At 39.8% G+C, this 18442-nt stretch overlaps 1 protein-coding gene across 1 annotated transcript in view; it reads right to left on the bottom strand.

Moving 5' to 3' along the window:
* ITPRID1 (ITPR interacting domain containing 1) overlaps positions 1–18442 on the bottom strand; it is a 113397-nt gene that overhangs the window by 10866 nt on the left and 84089 nt on the right. Inside the window, exons 10-11 of the mRNA XM_019639882.1 lie at positions 5937–6019; positions 4293–5537 (exon numbers count right to left, since the gene is read on the bottom strand). Of these exons, the coding sequence (XP_019495427.1) occupies positions 4293–5537; positions 5937–6019 (1328 nt within the window). The remainder of the gene's footprint in view (positions 1–4292; positions 5538–5936; positions 6020–18442) is intronic.

Genomic DNA, 18442 nt, shown 5'->3' with positions numbered 1-18442 from the left:
TGCCCTACTGACCCAAGCCCACTGAAACAAACAACTTCAATGGTAAGAGCAACGCCACCAAAAAACAATGAACTTTTGATTTGGCTCATATTACCTTTTAAACTTTGCATGCTTTCTTTTTCTTTAAATCTAAATCATAAACATTATAGGAGAATTTTCCAATACCCCCAAATCTTATTTGTGATACATCTTGTTTTCTTTTCCAGAAGTACTATTTAAACTAACAGGTCACTTATGTGTATTCACTTATACATAAGAATTTAATTATATTAATAATCCATTACCTTAGGTAACTCATAGACCACAAAAATGGCATTTACTAGACAAGTGTTTGTCTGCACTGTTACTTACTGCTATGTAAGGAAGGGGTGGGGGTGGGGGTGCGGTGAGGTGAAGGTGATTTTCTGAGTTTTCAACTTAAAAGTGCTTTTAGTTTTAATACCTGCTTGGAGCTCCCATTGTCATGCAAGAAATAAAATCTACCTCTGCTTATAATCTTCGCTTGGTCCAAGACCTATTGTCTAGATAATTTTTTCGTAAATAATTTTTCTAATCCTAGCTAGCACTTAGTATTTAACTTAGAGACATTTTTCTTCAGCATATTTTTCAGGCCTTACAAACCCAGGCTCACTCACTGTAGGTGGTTTTTCTCGAGTTTCTTTAAATAGCCTCCTCCATGGGAGAATGAAACACCTTATTTGCACTTGCTTTTCTGCATGTGTGTACATTTAGGTAGGAGTACAAATATCCGTGTGTGTGTGTGTGTGTGTCTGTGTGTGTGTGTGTGTGTGCGCGTGCGTGATTATTTCCTTCAGTGTATGTTTGTGGTTCCTTGGATTTAAATAAGGAGAAATGCATTGTCTTCTAGTAAAACCCAATATAGGTATGCATTTCAGAAGGTGTATAATGCTAAATCAATTTGGTATAAAAGTACCTTTTTTGTATCATTGTAAATTCTAAGAAGAGAGAAGTCTAAGGCAAGATGAGACAAGGCATTAGAGGACATAGGATGGTGGTATGCACCCTCATCCAAACTCCTATTCATTTAAAACCTATACAAAGTCTGATACAGATGGGCCACGAAACCCCTGCATTTTCTGCAGAAGTGTTAACATGTCACAGAGTCAAATCAGGAGAAAGGTCTATTTCCAGTTACCAGATCTCTCCACACAGTTGGGGCTAATCAGGCCCAAGACCTTCTCTTGACACCTGGTAGGAGAGATGGGGAGAGCTCTGCTCTACACGCAGGATCATTCACCCTTAGAGCCGGCCCAGGCTAAATCTTCTGTCCCTATTGTAAACAATGTCCTTCTGCCTAGCTCAAAGATCCAGCCTTTACCTTGTACCTGGCTCTGGGTTCCTATGCCTGAGTTTCCCCTGAGCTGCCCATCTCTTATGCTTTTCAGTCTACCTTTCTCCCAGAAGCTGCAACCCTTCTACCTGTTACTATGCTCTAGGTGCCACATGCCCACTTGCTCTTTCAGTCCTAGAGCCATGCTCCTAAAAATTCATAGGATGCCCCCAAACCTTATAAGTCCTTCACACCTTACATAAAACCTTTCATATTAGTGGTTTCACTGGGCTGTGCTAATTGATAAGCCATGCTCTCTGGATGCTATGGTTTGCCTAATGGACTAGCCATCTTTCTGGTACCTGTAGTCAGGTCCACCCTTTGAATGACTGAGTCACTCTGGACTCAGGTGTCTGCTTTGTCTGCATTGATTTGTCACAGTCACCTCAACCACACCAAATAACCTCATTAGGTAGGATGCGTTTTCAGTTTTTGCTATGGGCAGTTGAATTACCCTTTCCTCTTTTTTCATTTATGGTCATATGACTGAATAAATGATAGGCTAATTGAACACCAATACAGCTGTTGCCATAGATACTTGATTTTGATATTAATAAATTAAGTGATAGTGCTTCCTAAAGACAATTTGATGCAATAGATTTCTAACTTCTTGGTCTATGGATATATACTGGTTATTTCTCTTCTAAACACAATTATTGATTTATATTGTTTTAAAGAGTGGTAGTATCTAACATGGAATACATATATGCAGCATTTACACAAAAAGAATGACATTGGGTATATTTGGAGTTTTTAACACAATTTTGATTTTTTTACATTTCATTATTTTTATCAACATATAAAACTAAACATGGTTTGATTTATGTATCATTGTAAAACTTATCTTAAAATGTAAATTAGAAAAATAATCTTTTTTTTCAAGATATGTTAGACCAACAACCTGCATCATGGAAACTGGAGTAACTAATTATAGATTTAATCATTCCCCCCATCGCGCGCACACACACACACCTAGGCCTCTTAAAATGTCACCTTCTCCAGCTATCTTCCATCCCTAACATTTTTCTGCAAGAACTCTATGGTCGAGGAAATGTTTATTCCCTTAGAGCTGAGCTTTCCAACCTTGACACTGTTCAACATTTTGGGCCAATAATGCTTTGTGGTCGGGGGCTGCCCTGTGCACTGTAAGATGTTCAGCAGAATCCCTGGCCTTGACCCACTAAAGGCGGTAGCACCCACCTCAGCTGTGACAACCAAAAATGTGTCCAAACGTCGCCAAATGTCACTGGGGGCAGGGGCAAATTATCCCCAATTGAAAACTACTGCCTTATAGCATTTAAGGTCCCTTAATAAATCATCGATGATGATGATGATGGTGATGGTGATGGTGATGATGGTGATGATGGTGATGGTGATGATGATGATGGAGACGCATTATCCCACAGGATTTGAACCTGGGCCTTTTGATACTCTAAAGGACCCCAGCTATATATTAGCCTTTGTTCTTGTCTCCCACTGAGCTTTTGGATAATATGCCCAGGATTGCTCTCCATGCCTTCTTTTGCTAGTTCAACCCCCATGAATGACTCATTTAAAAATGTTCCAGATACTTGGGAGTCTTGCAATTTGGAAAAAAAAAATTAATGTAATCAATTATTTTGTATTTCATGTAATCATTTTCTGTGTCTATATTACATTTATGGCGCTTTCTCTATGTTGAAGGACCATATAGTAATTTGTCTTATCTTTCACATAATCATTTTCTTATGTTTCTATTATACTCATATAAATTTAGATATTTTAAAGTTGGACACATCTTTGTTTGGAGTGTACTAAAAATCTGGTGTCAGCTAAACTTAAATTTGAATCTGGACTTACCACTTAGTAGTTGGGGTATCTTGGGAAAATTATTTGAACTCTCTCAGTTCTAGTTTTCTTACCTGTAAAAGCGGGAGGACTTGGCGTGTATTAGGGACTCAATAAATACTGAAGGAATTAAAAGAATGGGAAAGTAATTTGACAGGCACCAAACAGTAGGCACTCCATGAATTATAGTTGCCCTCCACTCGCCTTTGAACAGCTGTGGTCCTACATTATCTATGACATTTTTTTTTTCACTCTCTGCACATGCAGTTTCATGTGTGATACTCTTAGTTTTTTTAATCAGTGGCTAACCTTGACAGCCTAGATTGGCTCTCACCTTGAGAATTGCTGAAGATGGGGCACTGGAAGGACTCATTAAATGCCTGTTGATTTACCAGGGGCTGAACAGGAATGGGGGCCATTCAGCTCTCAGTAACCCTAATTCCGTTTTTAGAAAAGCTTAGCAAAGGTAGACCAAAAGTCCCTTTATTTGATATGAGATGCTCTAGATTTAAGACCTGAACAATATTAAAATAGTAACAAAAATTGACAATAAGGTAACTAGCACACCATAGCACTGCCTACGGCTCTCTACGGACTGGGCACTGTGGCAGGTGAGTGTGCAGAGTTCTTTATAAGCTTTCTCTCATTTAATCCTAAAACAATTCTGTTTCAGTGGCACAAATGGTCTCCCCATTTGTATGGGTCTCCCCATACAAAACAGGATCTAGGCACAGGGAGACTAAGTGGCTTGTGCAAGATTACATAGCTAAGTAAATTTAAGACAGAATTGTTCAGCTAGACTGAACTGAGATGAGGTTCAGATGCATTAATGTTTGCAGTCTTACATATGAGTGTATTCTATATCCCTCTGTAAAATGGGCTTAATAATAAAATTTGCCTTCCTTCCTTCACAAGGTGATTGGAGGTATCACATGAGAAGAAATTTGTGAGAAAATATCATAAACAATAAAGCACTGTACAAATATTACTCCTGATACACAATGAAAAGGGATGCTCTGAGAGCTCCCATTTGGAACAGGAAGACCAAACACCATACCTGAGGTGTTTGCTGTTGCTGTACCTGCCTCCCCATCTTTGCAGAGTTCATACTTACGGAACACAGCTCCCTCACTGCTGTGTCCTGCAGGACTTTCAAAGTCTTCCTGAACTGGGCTTCCGGATGGCTCTGTGAGAAGGGGCAATGCCTGCAGGCCAAGTGGCAGTGGGGTTGGTGATGATAGCAGACGCAGCAGCGGGCAGGCACAGCATGGCAGGTGCCCATTGGGGGGACACTGGGGAAGCCTGTGTCTAGAGAGACAGACCTGGTGAGGGGCTGGGACCTGGGCTCACATATGCAAGTCTGAACAGAAACGTCATTGAGCTGTCTTGCTTCTGTCCCCAGTCCTGGCTCTGTTGTGGTAACAGGGTCACACACAGTGCATTCTAAAATTGTTCTTCTACAGTCAGTTCCCAAGGCCACTGCATTCTGAGCAGCCAGCGCCAGACTGGAGGACATCTGGATTTGCACAGACTTGGAACTAACAGAGTTTGAGTCAGCATTTGGAGGAAGATTTCCCATCTCAGATTCTGCCCCAGATGGCATTTGACCTGAAACATTATACTTTGGATTCATTTGGGGCGTAGGACCTCCAGACAGCTCATCTAGGTGGGGAATGAACTTTTCAGGGGTTTGAATAAGGTCAACTGTACAGGGCATGACTTCGCGGGACTTGTGGACATGCTGTGGTGGACTTTCTCGGGTCAGTAAGCTGTGGTTGATGTCAGAACAGAGTTCACTGCTTTCCGCTCCTCTTGGGGCCTCAGAGTCAACATGAAGAAACTTGTTTTGAGTGTGATCAGTTCCAGGTGACCATTGAGGCTCACAGTGGTGGCTTTGCACATACACTGCACCAACTCCCTCAGGCCTCAGAAACCCATCTTTCACTTCTGTGATGTGTGTCACCATAAACCCGAGAGGACAGTCACCTTTGGAGGAAATCATATCTACATTGGCCCCGTGTTCAGTTTGGGGCATGGGCGGGTGCTGCCTCAGATGGACGGCTGCCCTTGGGTGTTCTCGCCCCATGGGGGCCTTGTCAAGGGTCACATCCGGGGTCAACAGTTCTGGTGTCCTCTCCACCACCTCACACTGAGATGCTTTCTCTACCACACACGTAGAGGCCTTTGCTTCCAAGGCACTCCACTCTTGACTTGAGAAAGATGTGCTCACAATACTCTTGGAATCAAACTCATCTGACTCTTGCCGGCAGTCCTGGGATGACACGAAACACTGGCTCTGGTCCACTGGCTTTCTACCTCCATTCTCAGCAGGACCCTGGCTGCCTGGTAAGAAAGGCATCTGTGGAAGAAACCAGGATGGAGGCAAATGGGTCAGGAAGGTGGGGAAGGCACTAAGTTTAAGAACTGTGGTTTGTTTGTTTTTTCCTTATCATTACCATCGACTTAGGAGTCAGGAGATAAGGGTTACAAACTCACGTTTACGTCAGTTTACTACTTTAGCTGGGACCCTCTTTCTGTGAGGCTCAGCTTCTCTGTTTAGTAAAAGCAAAGGAGATAGAAGGGAAAGGAACGCTGGGCTTTATGGCACCTTGTCCAGGGTGACTCCACTGTCCCCCGTTCCTTGGGTGCCTGTGTGGCATGTGTTTTCTAAGCCCTGGTTGCCCTTTCCAATGGTGGCAGCGAGCTTTAAACTCCTATTTCCTTCTGTTCCTTTTCCAACACGTAAGTGCCCTTCTACCTGCAGGGGTGGAGGTTCTGGTGGCTCCTCCAGGAACCCGCTGCTGTCAGACTGGCAGCTGTTTGCTCTGATCACTGTGGCACCTGCGGAAAGAAATAAAGAGGCCTGTGGTGGGGAAAGTGAATGCAGGCTGACAGCAAGCCTGGGCACCAACGCGCTCTGTGTCTGACGTGCTGTAGACCCTCCATAAATGCCCACGGCGTGGAAACACAAATGCATGAGGGAAGTCTGAGAACTTTTTTCTCAGTTGTCAGAGGGTCCATGTAAAACTGTGTCACTGGTTTCCTGATACAAGGAGGAAAACATGAAACAAAGGAAGAGGAACTAAATAGCAATATGATTTTGAGATGCATCTTTGCTAAGGAGTAGAAAATTCAAAAGAAAGTGCATATGCCTTGAATGTCACCTAACAGAACAACAAAGACCAAAATTTATAGATCTGTTTGTATATGTAATGCAATAAACTGAATATTTGTGTCCCCACCCCCCTCCTGAATTCATATATTGAAATTCTAATCCTCAAAGTGATAGTATTAGGAGGTGGGGTTTTTGGGGGGTTATCTGGTAATGAGGTTGGAGCTCCTATTAATGAGATCAGTGCCCTTATAAAAGAGACCCTGGAGAGCTCCCCTGTCCCTTCCATCATGTGAGGACACAGCAAGAGGCTGACCATTTACGAACCAGGAAGTGGGTCCTCTCCAGACAGCGAATCTGCTTGCACCTTGATCTTGGTCTTCTAGACTCCAAAATTGTGAGAAATAAATATATATTGTTTATAAGCCACCCAGTCCATGGTATTCTGTTACAGCAGCACAAATGGACTAAGACATATATATTCTTTTTCTTTTCCCTAAATGTAGGGTAAGAATCCCTTACTGACCACATCTGGACTCTATTTCGATGACTACAAATCCGTGCTCACATTTGAGATTGCTGCTCTTATCATTTTGAGACACTGGAAGGAGCAGAGAAAGAACAATGTTATCTGTGGGCAGGTCATGACCCTGTAAACATGAGCATCTTGAAATTCTAAATCTGCCTGTAACTTCTTACATAAATGTTAGGTGATATTGATGGGGCTGGGGGAAATGGGTGGCTACCAGAACTCAGTGTGTTAAAGATTAAATTGTAGGATTTTTTTCCCCCTCTTCTTTAAGGAGAAATGCTTCCAGTTACACTCTAGTATAAGCTAGAATAGGAAGTCTCCTGGGTGGAGGGTGGTTGGAATGTAGATTCCTTATCATACAAGAAGCAGAAGGAGGAGCCATATTTGTTCTGGAAGAAAAGACTGGGCATGGGTGTGAGGAGTGGGTTGAAAGGAAAAAGCTGACTGCTGGTGCACGTAAATGCTTGGCTATCTGGTACCTATGTGAGAAATAGGGAATTTACTTTTGCTTGAAGAACTAGCTGCTGCAGAAGAGTTAGAAGGAGAAAAAGAAAGAAAGAAATAGTCCAGCCTCTGCTTAGGTGTTCTAGACCCATCCTTCAAGGACAGCTGCACTAACAAGGGCAGCAGCAGCTCATCTCCTTGTAGGACTACCTTCCCCCAGCCTTAACTGCCCACGTATCTGAGCAAAGACAGCTGGAAGGGACACAGTCCACAGGTGGTCCACCCAGCCCAAATCCCAGCTACCTCACCCTGAGGTCAACGTAAAAAGAAAGGAACTTAGCTTTGTAGAATTGAAATTTATAAGCTTCATATTCATTCATTCTCTTCAAATAAAATGAAAGGCTAAAACTCAGATGATGTAGGTTTTTAATAGCTGACTCTTAGAAAGATGAGGAGATTTGAGCAAAGTTTTGAGGAAACAATGTCTGTTACTTCTTGTTACATAGTTAAGGGTAAAATATGGAAAATATTTACTCATAGATCTATTGTAGGTAAGACTTCTGCTTCTGGAAAACTAGAGTAATAGAAACTAGATTTTCCTTTTCATCTGACACAATGAAAAACCTGGAAAATATGAAAATATGCTTTCAAGAAAATGGACATCACGTGATTAAAGATAGCAGGCCCTGAGAGGCAGGGGCAAATAATGTGAGTCCAACATTTACTCAGCTTCCTGCCTTGAGAGAGTTTACAAGCCATGGGAGAGGGAAGGTAAACCCAGGCAGAAGCCTGCAGACTCCCCAAGTTGAGACAGAACTAAGAATCTTGAAAAACTGAGCCAGTTAGAGTTCACAGAGTGCAGTGGGAGAAAAGAGAGCACTGTACACAGAGAGAACTCCAGATGGTCCCTCTTGAGTATCCATCTGAATACTGATCAGCTCGTGCATGTGAGAAAACACCAAAGACTGAGGAAAGGAGCATTGGAAAGGATGAGAAGACTCATTGCCCAATACTCATCCAGGCCTGGAGTAATGCATGCTTCCAGCAGCCAGGTCCCAAAACCCTCCCAGAGCACTGGCAGGATAAAGCACTCAGAAGGGTCTTGCCTCAGGAGTGAGGAATAATTAGCTCTAGAATGAGCTTTGTTCCCACCTAACAAATCATAAAAGCAAGACCTGAAAGGATCAAACTGTTTCCAAGTAACTCAACTGTGTCCCAGACCTAAACTCAAGAAAATTTATAGGAATGTAGTGATATCTAGCACCCACAAGGTAAAATTCACAATATCTGGCATCTAATAAAAAAATACCAAGCATGCAATGAAGCAGAAAAATATGACCCATAGCGAGAAGAAAAATCAACCAGCCAACCTAAAACCAACCCAAAACTGACAGAGATGTTAGAATTAGGAAGTAAGAACACACTTGGTATGACTATAGTCATATGTTCAAGAGGCTAGAAGAAAGATTAAATATGTTAAGTGGAAGCTGCAAGATATTAAAATACACCCAAATTGAAATTCTAGAGATGAAAACTATAATGTCTCAGGTAAAATTTATACTGGAGGGGATTAACAGTGTTTTAGAGATTGCAGAAGTAAAGAATAGTGAAATTGTAGACGTAGCCATAAAAATGACCCCAAATTAAAGACATAAATAAAAAAGTAAAAAATTAGAAAATCAAAACAACATCGGTGGGCCATGGGACCACTCTAAGTAGTCGAATTTATAGGTCATTGGAATATCCCAGAATTGTAGAGGGAGCACTGGATGAAACGTTTCAAACGGAAGTTTATTTTAAGAAGTTCAACAAACCCTAAGCATAAGAAATATGAAGACAACTATAACAAGGCACATCAAAATTGTCCAACACAATTATAAAGAGAGAAATCTTAAAATAAGCCAGAGAATAAAGACACATTATACACAGAGAAAACAAAGATAAGGAAGGCAGCATATTTTACATTGGAAATAATCCAAGCAATACAATGGAGTAACATCTTCAAAGTACTAAAAGGGAAAAGCAAAGTATCCATAAGTTTCAAAGATTTATTATCTAAATCTTTTAAAAGATAATTGACTCTTTAAACAAAAAATAATAATAATGTGGTGCAGGGTTTATAACATATACCTAGAAGTCTAAAATAAATTAAACACCTGTTATACACCTGATTGATTCATATGGAAGGAATGGACCGTGACACTTTCCTTTAACTAAGATACACAATTCTTATAGAGTCTTTAACCTGGGTAACAGAATACTTGCTTACTTGTCAATAGAAATAACGTACACTCATTGTGTATTTGATATAGGACATTGTATAATATTTAACTTGTATAATGACATACAATATAGTATAATATTTAACAATACCTTGTTCTTGTTATAATTAATTCAGCCTATATTAAAACTCTTCAGATCCTTTTTGAGTTAGAAAAAAAGATCACATTTTCCTCCATATATCAACTACAGGTACAAAATAAACGGTGATTATGGCAGAAGATTTTCAAAAGCTCAGTGCAGAATTTAAAATACAGAAGGTGCCAAAAAAGTATATACACATTTTAAGAAAGAAAAAAAGCTGTATTAATATTATTACACTGATGGTAACTGTTTTGAGCATCTCTTGTAATTGCAGAAGTCAAATGTGACTTGTATTCATCTTTTGTTATCGGTATTTATTGAGTATTACAATTTTAATAGATTTTTTTCCCTTTTTAAAAATGTGTATACTTTTTTTGGCACCCTCTGTATTTTTTTCAGTACTATCCAAAGTGGCCAGAGCCCCTTTAGCCGGAGCCCCTTCAGTGAATAGCCCTACAGAATGGGCATCCACTCCTCAAGAATTTTCCACACAAACCTCCTGTTCTAAGCTCCCCTTATGTACTTCAGGACCCACCACGGTCTGTTTCTACTCAGCCCCCAGAGCCCCTCTGCTGTGGACAAGGCGTGCAGATAGGAGACAGCAAGGGAGCACTGGCTCCCAGCCCTCACTCTCCATCCCTACACTATAAACACTAGAGGACCCAAAGATATCCAACAGGTGGGTTGAACCTTGCTGAAGGATGGACAAAGCAGACTTTGGAACCTCTTGCTCTTTCTATATGTTTGGCTGCAAAATTTGCGCCACAAGCTGTGAAGGGATCCTGGTACATCATTATTCTTTAAACTTTCCAGATAATTACTAGTCTAGAATATCAGCTTCATGTAAAGTGCTTGCTATTCCTTCTTACAACTCTAGGATGAAATTATATGTTAGAGCACCAAAACAAAATTATATGTTGGAGCCCATTTGTCCAACTCAATCAGGTCCAAATGCAAATAAGCAATAGAAAATATACAAGGGTCTCTAAAAGGCAGAAAGAGTAATTTCATCTAAAGGAGGTATATTTATAACTGTTACCTTTAGTTAACTGTATTTGTGTAAAGCACAAAAACAGAAACAAATACACAAAAATAAGCTCTGGAACTCATTTAAGTGAATTTGTGAAACAACCAGATTTTGACAACCTCTCTTAGATAATGAAATCAAATAGTGGAATTGGACATAGTCTATCAGGAGTAGAGACTTATTTAGCACATATTTTAAAGTCAAATACATTTATCTGAATCCTTTTTGGGAGCGTCACCAAGCAAAATGTGGGCCAATGTACCGATAGTTTGGTTTAGCTTCTTCAAGAGGCTAAAAATCTTACTTGCCTAAAAACCCACCTTTTCAGCAACTAGATGATAAACATCTTAAAATTGGCCTTGCAAATTCCAAATATTCTTTTAGGGTTGTAAGAATTAAATGATACAAAGAATGAGAAATCGCCTGGCCCAGGATGGCTACCATAGATGATTAAACAGACAAATACAAATGTGTATCATTTATCACTCCCACACCCTCACACCTAATATGTAATAGGAGGGAAGACAATATGCATCCGACAAGAGTAATGCAGTAGTACCAGCACCCCCAGGCCAAGCCAAGCCAGTTCCTGAAACTACCTAGCCCAAGACTGGGAGAACTTTGGAAGCCTCATCACCTCCCATAGGGCTTTCTCTAGGCACTTAATATGCCCAAGGAGCCATAGCTCTTCCTTACTCCACTAGATTGGGGCCTTGATGTCCCACCTTATGCCCACCAGTCCTTGTCCCCTACCTAGATCTTATTATTCAAACCCTCCAATACTGGGTGGGTTCTGTTCCAAACCACACCAACCCCTGCATGAGTTTGCCATGCCCCTTAAACTGCTGGTTCCCCCGCTCCTCCAATCTAGCTCAAAGGGCTCACATCTCTCCAATGTATGCTACTAAGACCCCGTTAGGCCCAAGACGGGCCCCATAGCCGACTCATAGAAAACCTGGAGCAAGGTCTGCTGGGCCAGATTCTGACTCTCCTACTTACAAGTTGTGTGATCTTGGGCATGTCACATACGCCCTCTGAGACTGTTTCCTTATGGGGAGAAGAATGAATATGGTAATAATAAGTTACTTGCGGGGTTGCAATGAGGATCATATCTAATAATATATACATGAAGACTTTCTGCACATGTATAAGATGATATTAATTTTACATATAAGCTTTTGCTGCAGAACACTGTCTCAATATTATCTATTAGAACTCAATCACTATGAATATCATTAAATGTCATTAATCAGCATACTTATTAATATTAAAGTTTATTAGAAATTACCTTTTTCAGCATAGGACTCTTCACAGAGTTAGATTTTGCCCTCCCAATTAGGTGGACCCTGCCTGGGAGGGATTGTTCCACCTTTTGTAATATTTCTGCTTGGGAGGGGACAGATGCCTCAGGCACTTTGTTCGAACAATCACGAGGTGGCAGCATTACACAAATCACAGCACAACGGAGCCAGGGCGCTTCCAAGAGTCCCTGGAATGAGAGACTCAAACCTCATAAGAAGAGTCAACCAGAAAGGTTGCTTTTTTGAGCTGGGTTGGTAAAAGCTACAGTATCCTACCTGGCGAGTTTTACACTTAACTTAGTCTGAATTCCTAGAAGCTGGGGCGCCGGGCAGGGGGGAGCCTCTAGAATTGAAACATAAATGAGTGGAGGAAGGAAAGAACAGGACACTTTTTAGGGGTGTGATGTACACTGGAGTTGTGTGGAGCAAAAGAAAGGGGTCAACCTTAGACTATTTGGGGTTGACCATCTTCACTTTTGCTCTACTTCACCTATTTCTTTGCCAAATTCCTCTTTCTTCTGTCCCCCAGTGGTGACAATGTTGTGTCAGTTCTCAGGAGCACAGTATCTTTTAAGTGGATGGGACATTACAGATTCTGTGAACTCAGATGCATTTAGGAGCTGGGCAGGTAGGTACGTATGTGAAGCAGCTAGGATTTAGACAATAAGGAGCCGTGTGGGTTGTTTGGACTTGAGAATGTGTATTCCCCCGAAAGGCATTTAAAAAAAATCATTTTAAATGTTTTGTAGAACAAACAAAACCTCTCTGTGGGTCACAGTCAGTCCATAGCCCCACCCCCCTGGTGGAAGTCAGGATGGTGCGACCTACCATCCAATGCAGGAATCCCTTCCAGAACATTCCTTGTAGATGGCCATCTAGCTAGTGCTTACACACTTGTGGTGACATGTACCTACTCCTATGTAGTCAGAGCATATCATACCTGTTAGAAAATGCTTCTGTATATTGAGCCACATCTACTTCAGCATTTCCATTTGTCAGCCATAGTTCTGCTCCATGGAGTAATACAGAACAGGCTCTCCCCCTTTCCTCAACACAGCTCTCTTATACTGTCCAGGCTTTTTTCTTCAGCACAACTCTCCTTAGATCCTTTAGATTAGCCCTCCTAGGGCGGGGTTCTCCAGGCCATTTGTGTCTCAGGCTTTTGAATAAGCTCATATTTAATAATGTCTGCTGTAAAACCTGGCGCCCAGAACGAGATTCAGAAGTTGAGATATGTTCTGACCAGCGTAGAACACAGGGAGCTTTTCCTACTTCTGGATATTTCATTTCTACACACACAGCCTAAGGCTGCAGAAGTCTAGTCAGAAGTTGAGTTCCCATAATTGGGTCATACTAAGATCACTCTCTGTTTTGACATTGAGAAATATTGGGTTGTCGGAAAAGTCATGACGTATTTTTTTCTATGGTTCTCGTTACAAAAACGCGTCATGACTTTTCTGACAACCCAATACATGTTTTGAAGACTAAGTGAATGATTTCATTTGTATTCTTCTGAAATTTGATCTAGCTAATTTGGGACCATGGCTCCATCTTGTCAAGGGATAATTTTGATCTCCATCCTAAAGTTTATTTGTGTTATCTATAGCTTTGAAACACATTTTTGCTGTGGGCCAAGCCACTGTTAATATTCTGAAGAAAGTAGACTGTAGAAGCAGAACCTGGAGGTGTTCTACTGCAAAAAATCCACTCTTTCCTTTAAAAAGTCTACTTCTGGGTATTTATCTGAAGAAATCCAAAACACTACTTTGAAAAGATATATGCACCCCTCTGTTCACTGCAGCACTATTTACAATAGCCAAGATATGGAAGCAACCCAAGTGCCCATCAATAGACAACTGGATAAAGAAGTGTGGTACATATATAATGGAATATTGTTTGGCCATAAAAAAGAATTAAATCTTACCATTTGCAACAACATGTTTGGATATAGAGGGTATTATGCTAAGTGAAATAAGTCAGACTGAGAAAGACAAATACTATATAATCTTACTTATATGTGGTTTCATTCTTTTTCATTGTATCTACTTTTATGACTGATTGATGTAGTAAATATGTGGCATACTTGATGAAAATCCTCCCTCTTGTTCTGAAAATAGGCATCACTAAAGTCTTTTGACAGTCTTTTCTGCCGACCTGGGATTTGGCCTCAGACTATTTATCAGTTCAACATTACCAATGGCTAATACTAATCAATGAGAATTGGGATGCAACTTATAATCTATATTTGCTGTCCTACTGTTGTATAAATAAAGACCATAACTTGGCATTTAAGCAGACCTGATTTTGCACAGCATCATAAAATTAGCTATCTCAAAGACTTAAACGAGGATTAAAGGAAATAATGTAAAACACTTAGCACAGTGCCTTACCTCAATATTTGACAGTATTATTAATATTGTTAATTGTCAACATTTATTCTTTTGCCAAGTGGAGTACATTTTTTGGATTGCTTTTTTTTTTTCCCTTTGATAATGCAGAAGCCATAGAGTGTGTTTTAAAATTTAATTAGTGGTAGCTTTAAAAATTCAAACATATTTCAACTTGCAATTATCCACATCAAGAATAAAATAATATCTACAGACTCCTCAAGGAATCAGTTACTTGTTGACAATTAAATTTTCTCCTACATTCAGCTTTCAATGACATGACCTAGGGTTTTAGATCCAAAAGGTGGTTAAATTATTTTCATGTTTCTTCTCTTTTAAGAATATCATGATAGTTGTATTATGCCTGTATGATTTACAATTCCTGAGACATTGCCTTGCCTATCTTCCTAAACACAACTTCCTCCTTCAGGAGGCTGTGTACAGGGTTGACATTTCTTTTTCAGAACGCAAATGTGAGAGCTCTACTTCCCGAGGCTTCGCTTATCACAAGTGTTGCTTCACAAATATATGACAACTCGAAAGGGTATAGAATCCTGGAGTTGCAAAATTTCCACTTTAAAATGCAACTGATGTGCACCCACTATTTTCCAGCATCTAATAAGATGGTGTTTCTTGAGAGGTAAGTGAGCATGACCTTCTCTATTGGTTCCACATGGTCTGACCACTGTAATTTTAAATATATCATTCACAAGGCTCCCTCTGGCATCTTTTCAATGCCATTTTTTTTTTACAAATTGTCATATTAACACACTACCTCAACAAATTGTAAAGGACACTTTAGAGTAATATATTCAGAGAGACTGACTTAGTGATATCGCTCTGCGCCCTCCCCAACAAGCTACATTTCTACCAGAGGAGAAAAGGGACCAGTGTGCTTAGAGCTAAGTGGCATCCAGTAGTCAGGGGTTTGATCATGCAGAACCCTGGAATGGAACAAATTCGAATTTTAAGTCAATGAAATGTTTTTAAAACAGAACAGATTATATTTCAAAACATATATCTTCTTTGTCTACATAGATATTTAATAGATATTCCTAATACAAAAAGAGGGGCACAGATCCAATTTTAACAGCCAAATTGCGTTCATTGCCCTAGAAGAATGTAATGACAAATTTTAATTTAGATCCAGTGCTCATCTGTTACTTGAAAATAGAAGAATAGAAGTTTGCAGGGCAAAATGAACAATGTCCCTATCATCATTTGCGACAATGAGTGGGTTGCAAATTTTGTAATACCAGTTCTTTGGAGCTTTTTAATTTCTGTACTGATCCAACTACCATAATTGTAGAGACAATCAGTCCAAATGTTTTTTTCTCTTGTGAACTGTCTGGGAGCAAATATTATCCTTGCTTGAGTTAACCAATTGATTGGCAGGTGATTATGTCACATGTTCAGACAGCGAGAGGCAGTAGTAGTCGTTTTACATGGCAGCCTACTTCATCAAAAGTAATAATCCAGGATGAAAAAGGAAAAAAAAATTATTTTAGAGTCACTAAGCTGGAGAACTAAGATTTTCACCAGGAATTAGGCTTATGATTTTCATCTAGCCTCATTCTGGGGGACAGTTGTAGGACTTGCTGCTGCATCAGAGACAAGAGGGAACTCTCAGGGAAGCCACTTGTGTGTTGGTTGTTCTCCATTTCCCCTTCCTTGCCTCCATTGCCCCCACTCCAGTCATTCTTTGCCTTGTTTATGCTCCAGGCTTTCACTATGTTCGGTCAACAGGAAGCGTCAGTAGGAGATTGACAGGCAGGAGGAAGAGCATGGAGCATTGATTCACCACCACCTCCATCAGGGTACTTTTTGCAAATAGCTGCATCCCTTCGTGGTAAGAGCTCCTGGTGAGGTGTTTCTCTTCTAAGGTTTCAACTTTTATCAGCCTCCAGTAACATGATTCTTTCCCTCCGTGTGTTCAGACCCATGAGTGACCATGGCTTTCTACTCTTGCTAGCCTTGGGGGTCTTCCCTATCTCTTACTGGCTCCTTGAATCCAGCCCACCTCAGTCAATAGTTCCTTCTCAAAAATCTTTTCAGTTAAACCTTTGAATATGCTGTTTCTTTCCTGCCTCAGTGATATACCCAGTACAATCAACTAGACAGCTACTTGCTATGGTTAATCTAGTTTCCACAGCATTCTATCTTTTCATTTTAATTCTGATTAATCTGCTTTTTAATAAAAAGGAGGTTTGGGTTTTTAGAAAGCTCAATTCACTGAAGCTTGGAGAAAAGACGGACAGAGTATTGGGGCATTGCCTTCCATACATGTCATATTCAAACCCTTTCACCTCTTGGTCCTGTTCATGTTAATGATTCTCTAAAGAATACCTTCATGTCACCTTTTTTTGCACTACTGATGTTATTTTTTACTGCTTCCAAGTCATTTTAAATTCTGATAAAACTATATATATATATATATATATATATATAAAACTATATATATATATATAGCTAAAAAATGTATACACACTTTAAGAAAGGAAAAAAACTATTACAATTGTAATACTCAATATATACTGATAACAAAAGATGAATACAAGTCACGTTTGACTTCTTCAATTACAAGGGGTGCTCAAAGCAGTTACCATCAGCATCCAGACACTTCTGATTACAGCGAACTACTGCTTGAGCAACGTCGACCAAAGTATCCACTTGTATACATGTTTTTGGCACCATGGGTACATGTATTCTAACTTACTCATTTAACAACAACCTTTTACTGATCGGCTACTCTGTGCCATGCACTGGATGGACAATGGGGAGAAGTGACACACACAGCCCAGCATTTGAGGATCTTGTCTAGTAGACAAAGTCACAGATTAAGGATAAAATAGATGGTAAATAAAAATACCAAGAATGCCATTTGATTTAATTTGATGACAATGAAAAATACCTGAGAGCATCTTCCCCAACATATGTTTTAGAAATACATAATTCACAAGGTATGCCTTGTAAGCAATGAAATAAAATAATCTTAAAACTGATGACGAGCTATCCTCAAGAAGAAAGCTTGTTATATTTATTTGTTCATTCCACAAATACTTATCTATTGAGTGCTTACTGTATGTTAGGCATGTGCTAGATTACGGGGGTAGGTAGTGAATAAGACTACCTCTGTCTCTTCCAGAAGTCCACAGTCTATTGTTCTGAGAAAGAACTTTGAGAATGTCATTAGCCCTTACAAAGTGTAAAACTGCCTTTATAGCATGAATCTTTGGGCACATTTAAAACTAAGTCGCTTTATCTAAGGGGCCCTAACAGCACTGGCTTCTCCTTTGGAGCATGGTTTCACTGACATGTGAAAACTGGATTCAAATGCTAAGAGCTATTCAGAAGAGAATCCCTGAATGCCTACTACAGGGGAAATAATCAAATCAAACTGTGGTGTCCATCTTGGTGATATTCATGATAGCAAATTGAAACATGGCAACAGGGGAAAGGACAATCCTGGATATACAGATAGTGAAATGCAAACAAAAATAGATTAGAAAGACTTATTTCTACCTAGTAGCACCAGATTAGTGGTGGCCATTTAAAATGTTATCAACAAACGGCAGTGCTCAGAACATCAATTTATACCAAACTTAAAGCATGATTGTGTAACTCCTTCAAAAGGAGTTATACGGTTGGCCTCATTTCAAACAAGCAATTTTAATATTTTAGCACAAAATAGACTCCATTGCTTTATGTGATGTTGATTCTGGTTTTTTTTGGACTTTGCTCTTACAAAAGGAAAACCAGGAGATGCATGCACAGTAACAGATTTTGAGGCTGAATTCTTTTTTTCTTGGTAGAACATGTTTTTGCCAAGTTTACAACCCACTTGAACTTCTGTCTGTTCTTTGATTTTAGAATTAACTTGGGCTCCTTTTAACATTGGCAGAATCACAGATTCAGCCAACAATAAAGAAGTCTTAACAAAGTTTATGGAAGATTTTTATCACCACCAAATATCTGTAAATAAAGAATTTTCTTATTAACATTCAGTGTAGCTGAATCTGAAATATAGCATTTTAATTTTAAGATAGATAATTTTATTTTAAGCCTTTATAACCTAAGTTTATAAAAGAAAATATTTT

This window comes from Hipposideros armiger, unplaced genomic scaffold (genome assembly GCF_001890085.2).
Source record: "Hipposideros armiger isolate ML-2016 unplaced genomic scaffold, ASM189008v1 scaffold_47, whole genome shotgun sequence".
In the NCBI taxonomy this organism is placed as follows: domain Eukaryota; kingdom Metazoa; phylum Chordata; class Mammalia; order Chiroptera; family Hipposideridae; genus Hipposideros; species Hipposideros armiger.
The sequence above is the reverse complement of the archived record's forward strand: the minus strand, read 5'-3'. Positions and strand labels throughout refer to the sequence as shown.